We start from the raw sequence: 21,466 nt of genomic DNA, 5'->3' as shown, positions 1-21,466 counted from the left end.
AGGAAGGGGGATTGCCATCACTCACTGTGTCAGTGGGAGCACAGAAGTGAGGGAAGAAGATATGAAGAGGCAGAAAAAGAAAAGAGGTGAAGCAGGCTGCTGTTCCCAAAGCAGACGGGAACGTTTTCCATTTTCTTGCAAAGGTCGGTTCAATAAACTGTTCACTTTCAAAAGCAGTCTTTTAACAATGTTTAGGTCTTGAATAATGAGGGCTTCTGATGAAAGAAAGAAATGGACATGGTGAAGTGAATGAGCGTCACAAAATGAAGCAGAGTGGAGCACAGAGTTCAGCATTTCCTGTAGCAGAACACTTCAGAGTGCATTGTAAAGAAAATTACAGGTCCAGTGTGTAGGATTTAGGGGGATCTGTTGGCAGAAATGTCATGTAAGATTCATACTTGTGTTTTCATTAGAATCACCTTGAGATAATAACTGCGTTTTGTTACCTTGGAATGAGCTCTTATATGAAGCTGCTTTCAGTCTCACTGGTAGACCCTATACCACTTCTTACTCAATGGCCCGCATCTGATTTTTATTCAAGGTCAGAGGTCAGACGATTGGCGATAGCAAAATAACATTTAATCAATGAATTAACGTCACTTCTCTTGTGATTGGGCCAGCATGAAACCGATGCAGACAGTTGGTCCATGACCATTTCTGACTCTGACATCTTCCTACAGCTACATTTACTCCAGTTATTGTGTACTAGAGAAAGGGAGACACGTTCTGTTTCTGTGATATAAGCTGATGGCAGATTCTCTGGTGTAACGTTAATGTGGGAACTTGGCAGCAACACAAACACTCCAAGCAGTTAATGTTGCCATGACAACGATGTCAATGATAGGTAAACAGGCCACAGCAAAACCACATTCATCTGGAGACAGCATCACTGTGAATCATCTCCAGCTACACTAGTCAACATCACCAACAATTTATTGATCAGAACAGAAAATGTATTTAAAAATATTCACAACGTTTCGTAGCCTCTCGTTAACACGAGGTGTCCTGGGTCCTCAACTACATTTGTCCCAGGGCCAGAATTGTTCTAAGCAGACAAGTGGGGGGTCGGACTTTCAATTAAAAACATATGTAGGCCTAAATAGCCTATTATTGTTCAATATTTTCACTTTTTTACTAAATGAATGTCATCTTTATGAACCATTATCAGTGTGAGCAGACTCCTAAACACGGAAAATCAATAATGATAACTAGATCCTTAAATAGAAAATGTTCTCAGACCTCCACCAATGAGGCAGCTACCAATGAGTCCTGATTTCAACAAAAAAACTCCTCGGGATCCAGTACAAATTCTCAGCTTGAGACTCAATCCAACACCTGGCCATCGAAAATAAACCAGAGTGACGCCTCTTGCATTTAATAGACAAGCTTGGTGATTCTCCTGCAGTCACCCAATGTGCTGCTGTCATCCACCGGGAATAACCAGCCTGGGAGTCCAGTGGTGTTCTGGAGGGTCCACAAAGTAGAGAGGCTGGAGATGGACAACAGTCTGTTTTTGGAGAGCATTTTGAGATATGAGTTTTTGGCTCGTTGCCAGGGGTTGGGAAGCAAATCTATGAATATTCTCGGGACTGACTGAGTTACGTCACATGTGTGCATCTTCTTTTATTTTCATTTGCCAGTTGGTCCAGATGCGAGCCCTATCCTACACACGAGACCTTTAAAGGCCCTTTAAAGGTGTTTACATTCAATGTTGTGAAAAATGCAATGTGTTTATCCTTGAGACTGAGGGCATTTCCTTTCCCATTAAGCTCTCATTAACTGATTTTTGGAGCCTGTTTTTAATTTGTTCACACAAACAGCATATATGTATGCTAGCTGCCAGTCTTCTTTTTCATGACACGCTTTTGGTGCCACATTGCCGTGCTTCTTTGCTCATTATCACCAGCAACTGTTGATCAGCGGAATTTTTGCAACACCAGCAAATGGAAAATGTATGTCATGGAATCAAAACAAGTAAAAATACTGCCCAGTAATGCTACCAGTTGTCAAACTCCTGCAGGATGCCTTTAAGGAGATGTTTCAAACGTGATCTAGTTTTTCTAAGTGTGTTTTGCACTGAGTTTAATCTGTGGTTCTGATCACCAACTTGTAATATATCCTTACAACTCATTGTTTTGGCTTCCTCCTCTTACATTTTTATAAATTGATAAAAAAAAAACAAAAGCAAAGCAAAAAAAACTAATTTTAAATCCTGCTTTAAAAGTAAAATATGCATCACTCTTTAGTTTAAGAACTAGATGTTTATGTGTCTTAAACTTGAGACTGATGTCATTAGAATTGGTGGTATTTGGTCATAAGACAAAGTAACATTTTTACCTGATGATGGCAGTGGAGGTGAAGACGGAGTCAACACAGTCAGTGAAAAATACTCTGTTACAAGTAAAAGTTCTGCATTAAAATGTTGCAGGCGTAATAATATTTCAGTATAATCAGGAAAATGTACTTCAAATATTAAAAGTACAAGTAGTTATTGGAAAGAAAATATTTTATATATAGCATATATTATATCATCAGATTTGAGAGTCATTACTTGTGGATTGTGGATTAATCTGATGATTATTTTCTTCATGAACTGACTGATTGTTTGTTTTGTACAAATTCTGAACATAGTGAGAAATTGTGAGAATAGTGAGAAAATGCCTTTTCTATCCAACTAAGAGTTCAAACCTCCAGATGATTCAAAAGACATTGAAATGACAACAAAACCCGATCCTTGCTATATGTGTTAAAGTAATGTTAAGAAGTGTCGGCTTTAGAAGACTGGTCTTAATGCACATCTATGTTTCACACTCAAATCACACTTATCTTTTAAAGCACAGCATCTACACCCTTCACATCTCATGTATACAGTTCTGCTTTGCATGAAAACCATTATGTACTAAATTGAGCTGTGTGTGTGTGTGTGCGTGTGTGTGTGTGTGTGTGCGCGTGAGACTGTGTCAGCTTTCCAGTGCTATATTGATAATGACATGTTGATCTCCAGTCTCATTAGGTGGACTGAGAACAGCTTGCTATCAGAGGAATACCTCTGTCACTGTAGCCTTCACATTTCCTCTCTGCCCCTCTGCACAATCTATTATTAGACACCGGATGAAAGGTTGGACACCAGTGACATATCATTATCACACATTAATGAGTGGAAACACCTGAACTTATTACGAATGACATGTAAGCTGTGGTTTGATGTGCCGGTGTGGGGTGAAATGGGTGCAGTCTGTGCGACTGCATGTTGGTTTTACCTTGAAAAAAAAGACTAATAACCGAAAGTCTTTTCAAAAGCAAACCAACTGTCTTTACCAAAGTCGTTTATTCAATCACGTGTTCACAAAGTGGGCTCCATCCTCGCTTGTGAACCACTGAGCCTTTCCAGGATGCTCCTTTCATACCCAATCATGATACTATCACCTGTTACCAATCAACCTGTTTACCTGTGGAATGTGTTGCTGCCGTCAAATTCACAATAAGCATATATTCTTTCAATATCAATAAATTTGATGAGGAACATTATAGATAGATAGATTGCCATTGTATTGAGTATGCTGAGTATTGACAAGGATGATTAATAAATTATCACATTGTTTTTTATTGTTTTTTTGGAATCAGGGTTGTACAATGGAAATGAAGGCGAATTCTGGCTAACTTTCTGTCTGTGAAGCCTGTGTAAGCTTTTGTTGCTCAGCGTATGAGTCGGAAAGATTAGAAGCAACCGGTGAAAATTTCTTTGACGTCTCAGAGGAGCATTAACAAAAACATCTGAAGAGCAGGAGATGAGCATAAGGGCGGCTGAAATCTAACATCCTCACACAACATCTTATTTTTTAGCTCCTGTTTCTTTTGATCTGTGCTCTTCTGAAGCATCAGTGAAGTTTTCAAGTCCGTGGGCACAGACCTTAAAAACTTTTTAACACAAATTACATGTCAACCACTTTGGGAGCCATCTTCCCATTTGTTCTTTCACCGACAAATGAGAGTACAAATGGAGACAAAATACAAAACATAGAGCAAATGATCAAGTTACATTCTACAGGCACAGTATATAACACAAGACGGAGTCTGACAAGGTCAGGAAGTACTGTGGGATCATGGGAGTTGTCGTCTCCATTATTAAACAGCTACCATTACTAATGAGAATGACAATGCTTCACTCTCTGATGCATCTGGTGCTTCCCACGTCCTGAAGTTATAGCATATGGAAGGGGCTGAAGGGGATATGACATCACTGACAGGTGACTAAATGATTTACTTTAATAAAGTTAATCTAGGTTTGAACATTGTTGGTTGCATTGGGGATAACTTCAGTGCACAACTCCAGAAAATACATAACATAGTTCTATTTATTTTTAGATATTTTAATGCAGAAATGTTACATATTATACTTTTCAGCTTTTGGAATGATAAAGCTGGCACATTAAGCATTTTGGAAAAATTTAAATTCGAGGCCTGATTTCTTTTTAGAATGTTAGGTAAGTGTTATGGTTGTGAAATTTCGGTTTCCTTGCTACACACTTACAGTGTGTTTCTTTTGTTTCAGGCTGGAGCAGGAGAGGGGCGGTGCTGATCGCCCTGCGCAGAGTGCTGAGACGCACCTGTCCCCAGTCAGCTAATCACCGGCCCTTTATAAGCAGCCTCCGCTCTGGTCTCGTTCCGGACTGTTTTCTGTGTCAGTGTCCCTTGCTGCTCTCACTAGTGCTCACCTGTCTCTCACTCCTCCTAGTCGAAGAAGTTAGTTCCACGTTGTGAGTTATTGGTTTGTGTATTTTCATTTTTGGTTTGACGCAGTTTTGTCCCTTAACAGTGATTTTTAGTTCCTCCTTTGTCACTTTGTTATCGCTCGAGCTTTCTGTTGGTACTTTGCCCCTCGTGGCTTTGCCCAAAAGAAGATTTTTGCTTGTCTTAAATAATAATATTTGTTCACGTCTCTGCATCTGGGTCCTGGCCTCTCTCATTGTGAACCGTAACAGTAGTGCCAAAAACATACCAAGCAAAACTACCAAATTCATCCTGGTTCAGAAAAAAAACATCAAAGTGAATGTAAGAACCATGCTGTTTTAAATCAAACATACAGCATCGGCCAGGTTAGAGGCAGAACGTACAATTCAACAGCCCCAAATATGGATAGGAGTGCTCCTGGGAGAGGATGAGAAAAATGTAAACGAAAGCACAGGGAAGAAAATTCTCTACTACTTATCAAGATTCAAAGAGAAGACTTACCAAGGGGAAGAGTCATTCTGCATAGCCAAGTGTCAGTAATAAAATAAATCTCAGGGAAAGAAAATAGTCAGAGGGTTGCAGTGCAAAATAAAATCACAATGCAAATTTGTCTTCAAACACAACAATGACCAATTACTTCCCGTCAAGCAGAGGAATGAAATAGCTTGTATGTACTTTACAAGCCAATAACATATTATTTTGGACAGCACTGACAGTCTACAGCCATGCTTTCATAGACAATGCTAACATGCTGACGCTAAGCAGATAGGCTACATTGTTTACCACATTCACCTTCTTAGTTATCTGTGTTTTCAGGCTAAAAATTGCGAACTGATCCTGTACCAAGAGGGCTGATACAGCTGAGACGGATGGGACTTCGCTTCATTTTTACTTTACAATTGGGCAAATCAAAACTTTACCCTGACGATGGCTCTAGGTGAAAAGCCAGTGGATCACCAAAGTTAATATAGTTCATCCTGAGGGCACATGAGCATCAGGGTCTGTGGCAAATTTCACAGCAAACCTTTTAATACTTGTTGATACACAGTGTTTCACTTGATAAGTGAAAGCTGCAGCTACTTCCCAAAGTAGGGTTCATCATCTGGAAAGCGCAAATCTGTGCAAAATCTCACAGCAATCCATCCAATAGCTGTTGAGATATTTCAGTCTGGAGCAAATGCTGCTCGTATGGATAAAAAGGACCACATTAGTGATTACCAACCATTTTGACTTCATTTTTTTGTCGCAGATTGTCTTCTCTGTGTTGTTCTGTGTTACAACCCCTCAGATTTATTTTATAACCCCATAGTGGGTCCCCACCCCTAGACTGGGACAGACTGATCTAAACTGGCCAGTATTGAGATTTGCACATTATTTACCGAACTCATAGTCGTTATGTGTCGGGTTTTGTCTCTACTTTGAGATCTGATTGAGACATTAGCTGGAATTTAAAAAGCTAATGTGTGCTGCAGTTCACAATCTGTTGCACGGTTTGTGATCACAAACTGTGTCGCAGATGGTAGGATGCTGACTGTTGCTGCTTTATGCAAATACAGTTTTAAATGGAATCTGTGGGATATGCGAAGACGTTCTCTGTCTATATCGACGGACAGAAAAACAACAGCTTTGGTCACATGATAGCAGATGGTCGTATGATGAGTCGGCTGAGACTGGCTGTCTCTGAACACTGAGCCAAAAGTGGTCACGGCATCAAGCGGGAAGTGGTCAAAGTGGTCAACCAGGAGTCGGCTGAAGGTCGAAAGATCAGGGAAGCTTTTCACATCCGACACCGAAGACCACCAACACCAACAGGACTGTGATCTCCCAATGAATACAATCACTTGGCCCCATGTGACCAAAGGGCCATACTCAGGTCATGTGATTTGTGATACACCTGAGCAAGGTCCAAGCCTTTTGATACAGATAGAGAGTCCTGGAAAAACTGAGAAAAATAACCTTAAGTTGGGAATATGTCATGTCTCGTCAGGTCTGTTAAGTGTTTTTGTTCACGAGCGTCATGTCTTGTCTTACACTTCCTGTTTTATTGTGAAACCTAACTCTCCTCTCGTTTCAGGCCCTTGACTTCCCGGTGTGTTTCCCGCCTGTCTGATTGTCTTTCCCGCCCTAATTGTCTCCACCTGTTCATTGTTACCTCGTGTATATATAGTCCGTGTCTCCCTTTGTCCTGTGCCAGATTGTCTCGTGCCATGTCCTTGTATCAAGCCTTGATTTATCTAGCTCTCGTGATCCTTGTCTTCCTGTTCGTGCTTTGTATTTTGTTTGTAAGTAAGTCATCATTGAGTATTTTTGTAGTCTAGTCTTGATTCATTTGTTACTTTGTTTCATTGCCATTTGAGCCTCTTTGAGTTTTGATTTTTGATTTCTAAATTATCCTTAGCGTCCTTTGTTTGTACTACTGCTGTAATCATTTCTCCTGAGCGCCTTTTGTTAATAAATTACTTCTTTATTGTGAAACATCGCTGATTGTGTCTGAGTCTTGCATTTGAGTCCTGAAACCTTGTGCCTCCAGGCTTGTCAGAATATTTCATGGCAGAAACGCTCTGTAGTTTACACAACAAATGCATTTGTTTGTCAAGAATAAAATACAATTTATTGTCAGTCAGACTTAAACAAGGCCAAGAAATCTCCACCTCCTCCTCCTCCACCTCCACCTCCACGTCCTCCTCCTCTTTACCCACATCAAACAATTTCAACCGCTCAGACACTGCCAGTTTTTTTTTGGTTTAGTATTAACTTTTTCCGTGTCTTCAGCAAAATTTCTGGAGTAATGTGAGCAAACTATGCTGCACAGGAATACGCAGTAATGTATTCCACAGCTTCTACCGCTGTCAACCCTGCTCACGCCGTGCTTCTTCTTGTTTCTTATTACCTGGAGACACAACTGCAGAAGGATGTGAAGTGCATAAAGGACACACAGGCACAGGTAGAGAATAAACGCTCATCCGGCAAGGAAAGGAGATCCTGAGGGAGAGGCGAAGAAAGCTTGCATAAACACAAATACCGTAAGTGCGCACACACACCCACATGCACACACACACACACAAAATATTGTTGCGCTTTTAATGCTTTTTCAGGATTTCAAGAGTTCAAACTAGTTGAAAACACAGCTATAAAACCATTTATTGGATTTCCTCGGTGGAATATCTGATCAAAATGAATAATAATTGACTTTGATAGCTTGTTTTGCTTTGAAAAAGTGCTATCAAATACAAACACACTGTTGAAATAATTGGGTGTTGACATTGGCTTCTTCAGTCACAGAGGTGTTTTTGTTCTCATGATTAGCTTAATACCTGCTAAGCTGTCATACAAGGCCAGGTAAATAAAAAGCAGCTCTGTCAGTTACTGACGGACGGACTGTCAGACGTCACTGAGAACAATCGAGGAAGACTGTTTACAGATTTAAAAAAGTTGGCAAAACCGCAATGATAGCAAGCCCACAGTGGGGAACGCAGTGCTACGTGGGACTGATGCCTTTTTGAGCATTATTTAAAGCACTTTCAGCACGGGATCCTTTGTTTACAGAGATGCAGATTTACTAAAAGCAAAAAGACTGTCTGCCACAGCGGTGATCACAGGTTCTTTCCTTCCACTCAAATGGCAACGTGAAGCGTGAAAGCAATTCTTGGAGGACGGCTTCATAAGTAAACAAATGCCAGTGTTGCTTTGTTTTTTTTCTGCATGTAACAGGAGCGCGCATTTATTTAATGTGCAACTGCGTGTGTTATCTGGTTACTTGTAGCATCAATGTGCTGTGCATCTGTATACTGTCGTCTTTAAGAAGAGAAAAAAAAAGAGAGGGTGGGAAAAAAAAGGCCTCCACCACCTTCTGTCTACCAACTGTTGGGAAGCCGGCCCTGTGTCTGCGCAGCTGTTCGCTTAGATTTCCTGTTTGGATTTTGAAAGTGAATTTTTTAGCACGCCAAAGGCCCAGGGACCTGTCTCGCAAGGCGAGTTGAACATCAGGGCATCCTTTACGGCAGGCTTCACAAAACCAGACAATGGCGAACCTGTCTGACCAACCTCAAAGACAGACGCCACACCGGACAGGTGGGAAAACAAAATTTAATGCAGCAAAGGAAGATTCAGAGACGAATACCTGAGGCGATCAAAGCGGTTTGTCGATTATTCGCCGTTCAGGGAATTTATCAACTTTGATGAGCAATAAACCGTTAAATAAAATAGTGAAAATAATGAGTAGTTCAATTTTCTCTTTTTGCCAGCGGCAAAGTTTATATGTCTGAGGTGGCAAAATGAAGAATAATATAAATTTATATTTAAAATATGAAGAATGTGGACTCAGAGCGATGTGCTGAGTAACTGTGGGATTATGTTACCATATGCTGCAGACAATTTCAACAGATTAAGCAGACTGTGAAAACGGATATAGAGAAAAAAATGTGTTGATTTAAGAAGAAAAACTGTGATGTGTTCTCTCAAGAAGAACAAACTATGTAATGACTCAGCAGCAGAGCAGCACAAAAGACATAAAAACTGTTACTGCGGCTAAGGCTGGAGAGGACCGGGGGAGAAGAAGTGCATTTAGTGTAAATGTGTAAACAGGCTTATCACTGGCTGTCATCAAGGCGCAGCGAGAAGATCATCCATTGATACAACTCACTGCGTGTCTGGGAGAAGATCCTCCATTCATCTCGTATTCTGCAGGACTGTGGTGAGGGAGATATGGGGACAATCTGCTGCATCAATCACTGTGGGGAACCCGGTGATGAAACTTCAGCACGTTAATATGCAACAGTGAATGTCGTCCGTGATTGATAGCAGCACTCGGGCTACCTGGGAATCCTGAAAATGTGACAAACATTTCTGATGCAGCATTAACGATTCTATTATTCATTATCTAAAACAAGACAGCCTGAGCTCTGCTGACCTGCAAATAGACCTCTGTACCATGTTAATTAAAAATGTCTGACCGGCTCTGATTATGTGTCATTCCATTCACATGAATGCACCCACTTTTCACTGCACTACAGGTTATTCAAGTTTTTTTTATGGAGTTGGTCCGGACTAGACCTATGGAGTCAGATCAGTCTGAATATTAATGAATGCTCACGGAAGGATTCACAAATGTGTTTCTGGATTTATCCAAATGTGGCATCCGCTGGAGAGCTCATCTGCTGCATTACATCCACCAGCATTCCGTGAGTCAGCCTCAACATGGGGTCTGGAAGCTGCTAAGTGCTAACCCTCCAGTCGTGCATCATTAAATATGTTTAAGTTATGAATGCTTGCTGAGTTAGCTAGCTAACAGATGATCCTGGTTGTCTATCAGCATTGAAGAGCTAACGTGTTGGCTAAATGCTTACTCACTTATGTTTCTGCTGTCAGGTAGAACTTTGCACTTTGAGTTAAAGCTTTCATTGATTTATGACATTGTTGGACTGCTTTAAAGGTGCAGACCAGGCATGTTTGTAAGGTGGTAAGTGTGCATATAGAACATTTTTATGATTCTTTTGTTTAAAGAAGACCAGGATGTATCAAAGCATATTGCATTTTTTATTTTTATGTACGTTCTCAGTCCATGAAGTGGCTGCTAAAAGGTTAATGGCACTTTGGATTGAAGATTCAAGACAACCATTATAAGGCTTCTAGTGTGTTGAAATAATATACACTGATTTTTATACTGTCATCCTGTATGAAACCTTTTATCTCGCTAAGAGGAACACTGGTACACTGGCTTTTTCTGGTGACTGTTACAGGGAAAAGGAACAGAAAGACAAAGTGAGGGAGAAGTAAATAAAGTTGTGGGACTTTGCATCTGACATGCGGAGTCTGATCCGTTCTGTTTAATTTAAGAAGATTTTGAGATGAAGCCAGAGTAGAAATATATGGCGGTGCAGCATGAAAGTTATTAATGAACCCTGTCACAGCTGGGTTCACACACTTTCTCTCTGAAGAACTGGTCTGACGTGTATGTCGCCTTGGTTCACGAACAGACTGCTACATATACTCACTTTTACAATAACTCTGCCTTAATTGTTCACGTCAGTTGAAAGGAAATTTGCATAACACCGAAAGGAGCAAATTATTAACTTCTAAGGATGTCATGCATTAATGTCATCTGATATCAGTATATTATAGTTTTTACACAGGAATAGAGCCGAAGAGTTACATTTTTCGTAGCGTTTAGGGTCAACCCCCGTTAAGGATACAAATAAAATCAGCGCTTTTATAGTTTTGGAGGTGTTGTTTTTGTTGAAATGTTGAGGAATTGTCCAACAGTGGACTTGAAGCACGACAAAGCATGTATAATCATAATTAGAGGCAGCAAAAGCCCACCGAATATCTCTCATGTGAAGAAGTGATTTAAATATCTAATTTTGTAAAACAGCTATAGGCTGTTATTCGGAGTGTGTAATACGCTGAACAGAAGATAGTAATCTCCAAAATATCGAAATTATGAAAATCCATTTGTGTGCTCATCTCTGACACACTCCTGCACTGAGAAACAGAAAGGACATGTAAGCTTGTTCTTATCGACACCAGGCGAGGCTGCGCTTACTGCGAGATAAGATTTCTCAAGAACCGGGTGTGTGATGATGTTCTGTGACTCTCTGTTTTTCCCATTGTGTACAAAAAGTAGTTCATGTTCAAAATGCAGTTTTTATAATTCATTATTAGAGAGGATCAGACCATTTGTCTCACCACCAGACACAAGCAGAACATATTGTTCCTTATAATGTGTAACTCTAACACACATCCAATATGATGCTAGATAAGCCCATGATGGTTGCTCACTCATAGCTTATTAAAAGGAGGTTAGTGCACTCTTGAGATCCTGGAATATATTTTCTTTTCATTATAAACACGACAACAAGACTAACAAAGCCAGTGTGAAACTACATGTCAGAGCCCGGCAGCAACTTAAACGCTGCCAAGGAGCAGCGCGGCCAGTTAGACGCTGGAGTCTGAACAGCATCGCTGCTGAAAAGCCAAGCTGCCGGGGGCACAAATATTCCTAAGTGGCCTGGTAAAGACGTCAGCCATATATCCCGAGCTACGGCGGTGGAAGCTGCTCAGCTAAAACATTTAATTAGAAGGCAGGGCGCTCATTTTCTGATGTGTTCGGGTCCAAAGGCAATCATCTGAATACCATCAGCATTCATGTCTTCATCTTAACCTGCTCAGAGCACAAGGGATCAGAAATGACATGCACTGTTTACTCGTTGCAAGCAATAATATTCAGGGCATCATCATGATCACTGATGACAGGTTAAGCAAGAACTTACACAAGAAACTTGCATAAGTAAATTAGCTTGTTGACTATTTATATAGAGAATTATTTGACAGGAGCAACGCTTTGATAAGCAGCAGAAGCAGAAGCAGTATGAGTTTGACAATAAAATATGATCTGGTTCTTCTTAGTCTGCATATCTAATTTAAAAAGCAATGATTCAAATGACCTTTTATTGTTTTGTGAGGAATTAATTCACTGTCTCCCCAATAAAAGGGTGGCATTTTTTTTCATTTTTGAAAAGTGTCACAAATTAAAAAAAAAATGGAAAATAGAAAATCAACAAAATGTAACAGCTCAGTGCTGCAGTTATGCTAGTATAACACACACTTGATATGCCTTCAAGATAAAGTGAGAATGTCAGGTCCCATTCAGACAATGGTAGGGTCATGTGTCAGAACAGTTCAACCTGGCTCAACTGTTGCTGGACTGTAGCGCTACCTCATCCTGTGACGAGTTGGCCAGTCAAATACAAACAATAGCACATGTTCCTGTCCCTGATAGCTTTCCAGAGCTGCAAAATACTTCTTCATAAAAAACGCCGTGCAGTGTTTTGATGTCTGATGGGCCTTCAAACTCATAGATCAGGAACTGGAGTTCTTGCATTGCATTTCATTGTCCAGTTGCAACACAGTCTCACATGCAATAGTCAAAAAGTTTAATTGATGGGATTGGTGTATATGGACATGAATTTTCCTCTTTTTTTTTGTGACACTCAGCGCAACTTTCAAAGTAATGTGTTTCAGTTGGAAGTGTCTTTCGTGCCTGCACCATGACTGTTGTTCTCATTCTGCTCTTTGGTGGTTCAGGCACCACAAATACTTGGTCAGGTTTAGGAAAAGGGTCCCACCCTCACACCCGATGCTTTAATGATATGACCTTTTTCCGACTGAGCTCCACTCTTTTCCAACTGCCATTGCTGACATGGAGGTCAAAGATGATTGAGCCCAGAAAGGAAGGCCCGTCCAAGAAAAAGTCAGAAGACTTTTAATGCTATCACTAATTGGCCAACAAAAGAGGAGAGGACAAACGTCCAATGTGACTTTTACTGACAGCCACAGCAGGACGCATATTAATGCAAATCCTCCCAGTCCCCATTCAATTTATGAAATCTTGCCATTCTCTTGCCAGCTTCATTTTGGTTCACATCGTCCAACGAAGCCTCGAGCCCCCCCCCTTTTTTTTTCCGCTTATACACACGGGTGCCGATCACTGATCAGCAGATCAGATGCTCCTGTCGCTCGCCGCCTCAAGCACCTGACACTGACGCCAACAAACGACCACCATCCTCCTCACGTCGAGCATCCAGCGCCCGTCCGGAATCACTGTGAGAATGACCGAGCTGAGAAGTTGCATCACTCTCTGATTGTGCGGCGAGCTCTGAGCAGTCTGTGCCAATAGCTTCCTATTCCTACACAAACAACCAACACAAAACCTGACAAAAGTAAGGTCTTAACAATGTGAAGTTTTGAAAGGGGTTATGATGAATAATTTAGACCACATGGAATTTCACTCGTATATCTGGGTTTTATTCAGCCATATAGACGGAGGAGCACAGCTTGATCCTCAATCAACATGAATTATTGCACTTTCAATTCCATTCATTGGTCTCTGATTGATTTGTGCATTGTTTCAATTGCCAAAGCAATTTATACAAGTCACAGGGTCCAAATGGTGGCATTAATGAGCTGATGGGACATCCTGTAAAGGCACATGTTCAAAAGCACCTTTAATTTTTTCCTCTTATAAAAGCTGTAAAATCTAAAAAGGCTATGCAAATATTTCCAGCAGTTCTCTCACAAAACAAGAAAAAGAACAATTAAATGTCTAAATTGCACCACAGCATAAGCGGCTGTAGAAACCCTCTGTGAAGTCCTTAAGGGACTAAGTTATGGTCCATCAGCTTGGCTATAAAGTTGCTGCCACGGGCTGCGTTTCACTTGTGCTGAAAAAAAATTACAGTCTCTTTGAGACAAATCACCACATGCACTGTATGTGCATTTGTATCCATTTGCCGGCAAGCATAAAAACAAAACATAAACCACTATAGCAGCTCTATGAATAAATTAATGCGTTGCATGAAATTGCCATGTGTCTGATGTGCCTCACTGCAGGGATTTCATCCTCTCAAAAATAACATTGAATTCATGCATTTCTAAGTGCGTCTCAAAGGTGTTTACAGAAAAACGTTTATCCAGATTAACAGCAGACATTACAGTGAGCTTGTTCTCGGCACAGTATGTACATGTATGATGCATGAGGAACAATACTGAATAAATCCTCAAATTCGCAATGCGGACTGTAAAAGTAGGGTTGTATTTTAAGGAAAATGAACAAGGAGCATCGGCATAATTGCGTATATGTATAAGCAACTCTGGTCCTTTTTTGCACGCCTCTGCAATCTGAATTCTATAGGTTGAAACTCACTCCTCTGTAAGGCATTTCAGTGTGATGAGTTTGCGTTCAAGTGCTGGCAAACAAGCCTGAAGACAGTTTAAAGGGTCAGTTCAGTCTCTGTAGTGTATGTCATATTAGTCATTCACTGCTTACATCCATCTGCTGGCTCATGTCCTATTCAACAGCTGCAAAGCAAGGACCCAACATAATTATATCAGGGCAGGGTTCTCCTTTCAGCCAATGTCAGGGGAGGCAAAAAATCAATGCCTGCTTATCTTGTCTGCTGTCACACGAGTGGAACAGCAGTTAGGAGTGTGCTTTTCCACACAGACACTGATGCATGGGCAGGCTGGGAGTTTTATGCTGCTGGGTGTCTGGTCAATGGATTCACTTACCCCTGCAGCATATGAGGCTATTAATGGTTTATACCCATGAGCCACAGGCAACGCTGTCATTCCTGCTCGTTCTCAGAATCAGAAAAAGAGGAGTCACCGCTGTCGGGCAAACATGAATGAATCAGACTGAGGGTGGTGAGAAAAGGCAATCCAGGTTGGGGTGGCAGTAGAAATGTCGTGGGCACAGCTGAATGGAAGTGTGCCTACGGGGGGTTCACAACTTGACAATTAACTGCCGTTTCGCTACTGTGCCATCCACCAGACACTCGCACAAAAACAGGGATATTTAGAATAATGAGCATCATCTATGCAAGCTGTCTTTCCTCTGGTTATAATCAGAAACCCACTCGTGCTTCCTCCCACACACAGTGTGATCTCAGCGCTGTATCAAGTCGCACAGTGTTTCAGACCAGACGAACAGTTACCATCAGCGGTGTCTGGAAAACATCTGTCCAACCTCTGTGCTGCAGAGCTCACATTTACGCAATTGTTTATCACGTTGCATTTTTTTTGTGTGCGTTTCGCTGCATGAAGTAGTAGTTATTTTGGTTATACTGCTCGGCGTTCTGAGGAGATGTTTTCAAAGCAGACAAAGATGAAGAGTATTTTCCCAAAGCATGTTCAAAGAAGTGACATCTACAGTGGCAGCCAATTAAAGTTCATACAAAAGTGGTGAAAAAAAATGATCTTGAATAACATGGAAGACTTCAGGATGGTGCAGAAATACTCAGGTTTTTTGCAAGCTGTGAAGACATGCCATTAAAAATATTGTAAAGATTATTATTTGAATTGCAGGGAAATTCAACATCCCCTAAGGACCAATGACATGCAGTATTTTAAAGTCGTGCTACAGTATATTTATGTTTGCATTTGATCTGGTCTGTCTTAGCAGCAGCACAGACTTTGCGGAGATTAACGTTTGAAAAGAAAGATTTGATTGACTTTTTGTTTGTGTGCAACACTTTTTAAATATCATTAACAACATTATTCACCTCACATTCTCCGAGGCATTTGTTCTTAAAATTGTAACATCTATTTGAGACATATTTGTGCTTTTGAAAATGAAATCTTGGTCAGTGGGCTGTTGACGCAGAGTGAAGTGTGCCTGATAGAGTCCGCAGGGGTCCTGCTCAGTACCACCACCGACGGACTCCACTGAGCAACAATCACATGGCGCCAGCAGGAATCCAACTCCCCCCTGAGGCGGAGCCCCACCGTGTCTCAGGCGATCAATGTCGGCTTAAGTGCATTGTGGATGTCCAGTGGCGTTGATGGGGTCAAGCAGGGAGGGCCCGATATGGCTGCTATGTGACTGTATTATATGACTCATCAGGGAGAATCTGTATGACAGGGGAAGGCTCATGCAGAACCTCCCATTAATTAGGCGCAGGTGATGGAGTTAAATCTTCTATCACAGTACGTGGAGTCTTATAACATGATATTGTGATGATGATTACTGGGTAAGATTGCCTGTTTAAAAATACCTCAGATTCCCAAAAGTATGTTAAAAGCCTGGTGAGCCAGTTTAATGATTCCTCCTGTTCATTCTGGCTGTGAACTTTTTTTTTTTTTTTCCGTGACAATGTGAGAAATGGGGGACAAAATCCACAGTCCTAATTCTGTGTAAAAATAATTCCAAAGTTCAGCTGAAGATAATATGAGGCTGCAGCGCTCTGCGTTGAACAAATGAAGTGTGACTCTTCCAAAGTTAGAGTCTTTTTAATAGAGATTTTCCTCTTTTTGTTACCATCCCTCCACTTTAGCTCAGCAAGGGCAGAACCTCTGGGGAAACACAAAGAAGACATTTCGTATTAAAAAAGACTTTGGAAGATACCCATTTCATTTGCCTAATTCAGACTGTTGAAGCCCCAGAGCTTTGGCTAAACGCTGGAGTTCACAGATACAGGACTGTGGATTTTGTACTCCATCACTTACATTGAAAAGACTTCAGAGAGCCAGTGTGGACAAGAGGAATGATTACATCGACCAATAACACTCAACGTGAGCACATAAGCTGTTCTTAAGACACACTTGTGGTTGTAGCAAATAAACTGTGGTTAACCACAACATTTGCATTGCATTTATCCTGCGTGCACTTAAGCCACTGTTTTGAGCAAATTGTATTTGTTGGAGTAGTTTCCGGTGCTGCATTTAGATGCTAATAAGCTGCATTCCAGGCTCCAGTTGTGAGTGCTGATCTGACACTGAGCTGACATTAGGCAGCAAGTCTCTCCGTTTGTGCAGCATTTACCAAGTTTAACTTCACGTTAATACAGTGTATCGAAAACAACAAGCACTCCTGCTGTCGGTCATGATGTAAATATCCAGGTAATATGCTAGCGATGTGCATCTGTAGCACTGGCCGTTAGAGTTTCATGTAAAGAGAGACAGAGAGGGATTATTTTATGTGAACAGCTGAGATGAGACAATGACACAGTTCACGATTACATCTCACATTATTATCTCCTAATTATAAAGGAGACTGTACATATTACACACATACATACAAAAGAAATGTTCTGCTATTGTCAACCCACCTGTAACGCAAATACTGTTGTTGCTCTATGACCCTGTTTTATGATTATCTCATCGTAGGACATCGCAGCATGTTGATATATTCACTTTTTGACATCATTGTAGAGGGACCATCCTGATTTGTTGATTTGTTTCACAAATCTGGAAGGTTTTAAAAATTTAAAAGACCTTAATGCAGAACACCAGGGCAGGTTGAAGAACAAAAAGCAAGATTTAATAACCTTGGCTGAATCCAGACAAACAAAAGAGGCAGGCAACAAATTGGAGGAGCAGGCAGGGGCAGAATGAAAAATAAAGAAAAATAAAAAACCCAGAAGAAATACGAATTACCGAGCTAATAACACACCGGTAAGGCTCAGGCAGGAAACATATGCAGACAACCCAACCACTGAAAGAGGGAAAACACACCGACTAAATACACTAAATACAGAGAGGAAATGCTAACAACTAATTCGCAATCACAAGGGAAGAACAGAGACAAAGCCAGGAAGTAAAGCAAAACACAACACATGAGGACAAACTCAACACAAAACAGGAAATCACTAAACGAAAACCCCAAACCATGAGAGCAACCCCCCAACCCCAACCCCCTTTCGAGGGATGGCTGAAGAGGCCGATGTCGAAGGTGCAACCCCTCTGGAGGTCTGACAATCTGGTGGGACCCCTCTCGAGGCTGGAGATGTGGCTTGAGAGCAGGACCGGAGTCTGGCGGCTCAGAAACTGAAGATAGCTGGGGCTCACAAGTAGGTGTCGGCCTTGCCGCCCATGGAGCTAGCAGGAGGCTAGCAGATTGATGACTAACCGACTCAGAAACTGGAGCTAGCAGGAGGCTAGCAGGTTGATGACTAACCAACTCAGGAACTGGAGCTAGCAGGAGGCTAACAGGTCAGTGGCTAGCTGACTCAGGAAGTGGAGCTGGCAGGAGGCTAGCAGGTTGATCATCATCAAAGCATAATATGACAGACAATATCCCGCTTCCATATATACACACATGCGCTCACACACACACTCACAAAACACACACACACAGTGCTGAGACATGGCAGGGCACTGGGGAACCATGTGAGGAAACACCTATGGGAGCCATCCACACTGAGAAGCGCCACAGCCTACGGCCACCAGGAGCGCAGCCACAGGGACCACCCAGATGCCGATGGACAAGGGCAGACTCCACAATTAATGCAGAGCCGCCCCAGTCCCTCGGGCCCAGGAGGCCTCCAAGGCAACAGCCCCCGTGGGCAGACCGGGCATACACCCCAGTGTGGAGGCCCCCCATGAGGAAACACTGAAGCTAAAAACTAAAAGAAAAAATAGATAAATAAATAAATAAAAGATAAAAGCAGGTATATTGCATAAAAATTAAAAGCTTTAAGAAAGTTAAAAATGTGCAGATAAAATAGACAAATAAATAAATAATAAATAGTATATAATAAATAATAGTAATAAGATTTTAAGATGTAATAAAGTGCATAACTAAGAACAAGTCATAAGAAATATAAGAAGTAAAAATAACATAATAGAAGAATTAAAAGTTTAAAAGAGATCAGTTAAAAGCCAAACCAAAAAGGTGAGTCTTGAGCCTCCTTTTAAAAACATCAACAGTCTCTGTAGTCCTGATGCTCTCCTATTCCATAGTCGAGGGCCGTAATGGCTGAATGCAGCCTCCCCGTGGGTTTTTGTATTAACTCAAGGAATAATTAAAAGTCTAGTGAGGACCTCAGGACCCGCGAGGGTTGATATGATAAAAGCAGGTCAGATAAATAAGTGGGCCCAAGACCATTAAGACATTTTCAAACTAATAAAAGAACCTTAAAATCGATCCTGAAACACACAGGGAGGCAATGCAACGATTTTAAAATCGGTGTAATGTGAGCCCGCCCTCTGGTCTTCGTCAGCACGCGTGCGGCTGAGTTCTGTAATAGTTGCAGGTTAGAAATGGGCTTTTTGGGGAGACCAGAGAGCAGGGCATTACAGTGGTCTAAACGACAGGAGATAAAAGCATGCATCAGCACCTCCGTGTTAGCTTGAGAGAGAAATGGGCGGACTCTGGCTATATTCTTAAGATGATAAAAACCTATTTTTGTTACATTTTTAATATGTGGAATAAAATTCAGCTCAGAGTCAAAAATGACGCCCAGGTTCTTTACACATTGTGTTGGTTTAAAGTTTTGTAGTTTTGGTAAAAGTTTCTCTCTCTTGCCTTCAGAACCAATGACTAAGACCTCTGTTTTGTCCTGGTTGAGCTGTAGGAAATTCTCTGCCATCCATGAATTTATATCTAAAATACAGTTAAAAAGGGCATCAATTGGCCCTGTGTCTTCAGGAGACACGGCAATGTACAGCTGTGTATCATCTGCGTAACTGTGGATGACCAACCAACTCAGGAACTGGAGCTAGCAGGAGGCTAACAGGTCAGCGGCTAGCTGACTCAGGAAACGGAGCTAGCAGGAGGCTAGCGGGCCAGTGGCTAGTTGACTCAGGAAGTGGAGCTGGCAGGAGGCTAGCAGGTTGATGACTAACCAACTCAGGAAGTGGAGCTAGCAGGAGGCTAGCAGGTTGATGACTAACAGACTCAGGAACTGTAGCTGGGAGGAGGCTAGCAGGCCGGTGGCTGGCTGACTCAGGAACTGGAGCTGGCAGGAGGCTAGCAGGCCAGTGGCTAGTTGACTCAGGAACTGGAGCTGGCCAGAGAGAGCCTGGCTGCCAGTTAGCGGTGTGGGAGGTTGGCTCAGGACAGAAGGGCTGCAGGCTCACAAACCTGAGCCGAACAGCCCGGAGTGCCGGCTGGGAGTTAGTTTGCTGAAAAACTAGCAGACCGGGACTCAGGCTGGAGGCTAGCGGCCTGAGGGGCAGAGGAGGGCTGGAGTGAATGACTTAGGAGATACAGGATGAGGTGTGTTGATATAACACAGCCAACGGGAACATCCCACCATCTGGGCCAAACTCAGGTTCCCGCTTCAGAAAGTGAGTGAGGTGCCTCAGGAAGTCTGAATCTTCCAAAAAAAAAAAAAATCCTGTGGAACTCCAACCAAGTCTAAGCAGGAAAACAGCAAGCTGGGAGGGTGACGGTCAGTGCCTGCTGGGTCCGTGTGTCAGGTTGTACCGTTCGCTCTTGACAATTCAAAAGACCCAAAGGCAGAACGCCAGGACAGGTTGAGAACCTGAACAAAAAACAAGCTTCAATAAGGTCGGCTGAATCCAGACAAACTAAATAGGCAAGCAACAAACTGCAACAGCAGGCAGGGGCAAAAATCCCCCCAAAACAAAGAAGAAATACAAATTACCAAGTTAACAGCTAATGGGTAAGGCTCAGGCAGGAAACAAACGCAGTACAAGAGGACACATGCAGACGACCTGACCACGGAAAGAGGGAAAACACACAGAGGAGGGGAAAGGACAGGTAAAACTAACCCACAATCACAAGGCATGAAAGAGACAAAGAAGGAACTCTTTCAACATGAAAGACGAAATATTTAACTAAAACCAGGACAAAATCAAGACAACAAGCACTATAAAGTACATCATGATCACACGCCAGAGATGAAGGCGGGAATGTTGTCGTGGTATGTGTTTAATTAATGATCTAATCAGGAGATAATGATATGACATTTAATCACAAATTGACTATACATAAATGCTGGTGTGTGTTTACTCGACACCTGAAGAAGACCATCAATCAGATCAATGTCAATCATTACGAAATAAAATAAAAACAGAAGAAAAAAAGTGCTAATTAAACGAACGGTTGGATCGGTTTGTATTGGATGTAAATTGTCCCAATTTCTTGGGGTACGGGGCTGCTAGAGACATTATAATCAACTGTCTACTGCGGCAAAATATCTATGATCTCACAATATCGTCACATCAACCAACTCTACAATTTACTCATTTTCATGCTAGAGTACATTTTTGAGGTTGACACCAATATCAATTTTTGAGAGTTTTAAAAATACGCAAAAAATATCTGCTGATATTCTTTTTTTTAACAGAAACACCAAGATACACAATAATTTTATAAAGATCCTTTAAATTTGGAAATTAAAGAAATATGACCAACATAATTGAGATTTTACTTTAAATTAAATTTGTCAGCGCTCTCTAGTGGATAAACTATGTAACAGAGACACTGTTTTAA

General features: G+C 41.6%; 1 protein-coding gene across 1 annotated transcript in view; it reads left to right on the top strand.

Moving 5' to 3' along the window:
- The window catches only part of lrrtm4l1 (leucine rich repeat transmembrane neuronal 4 like 1), a 104,530-nt gene that overhangs the window by 10,540 nt on the left and 72,524 nt on the right, over positions 1 to 21,466 (top strand). Inside the window, exon 3 of the mRNA XM_041960668.1 lies at positions 1,406 to 1,505. Coding sequence (XP_041816602.1) covers positions 1,406 to 1,505 — 100 coding nt within the window. The remainder of the gene's footprint in view (positions 1 to 1,405; positions 1,506 to 21,466) is intronic.

Source organism: Chelmon rostratus, chromosome 19 (assembly GCF_017976325.1).
Source record: "Chelmon rostratus isolate fCheRos1 chromosome 19, fCheRos1.pri, whole genome shotgun sequence".
NCBI classification, from domain to species: Eukaryota; Metazoa; Chordata; class Actinopteri; order Chaetodontiformes; family Chaetodontidae; genus Chelmon; species Chelmon rostratus.
Note: the sequence above shows the minus strand (reverse complement) of the source record. Positions and strands in the feature narration are given on the sequence as shown.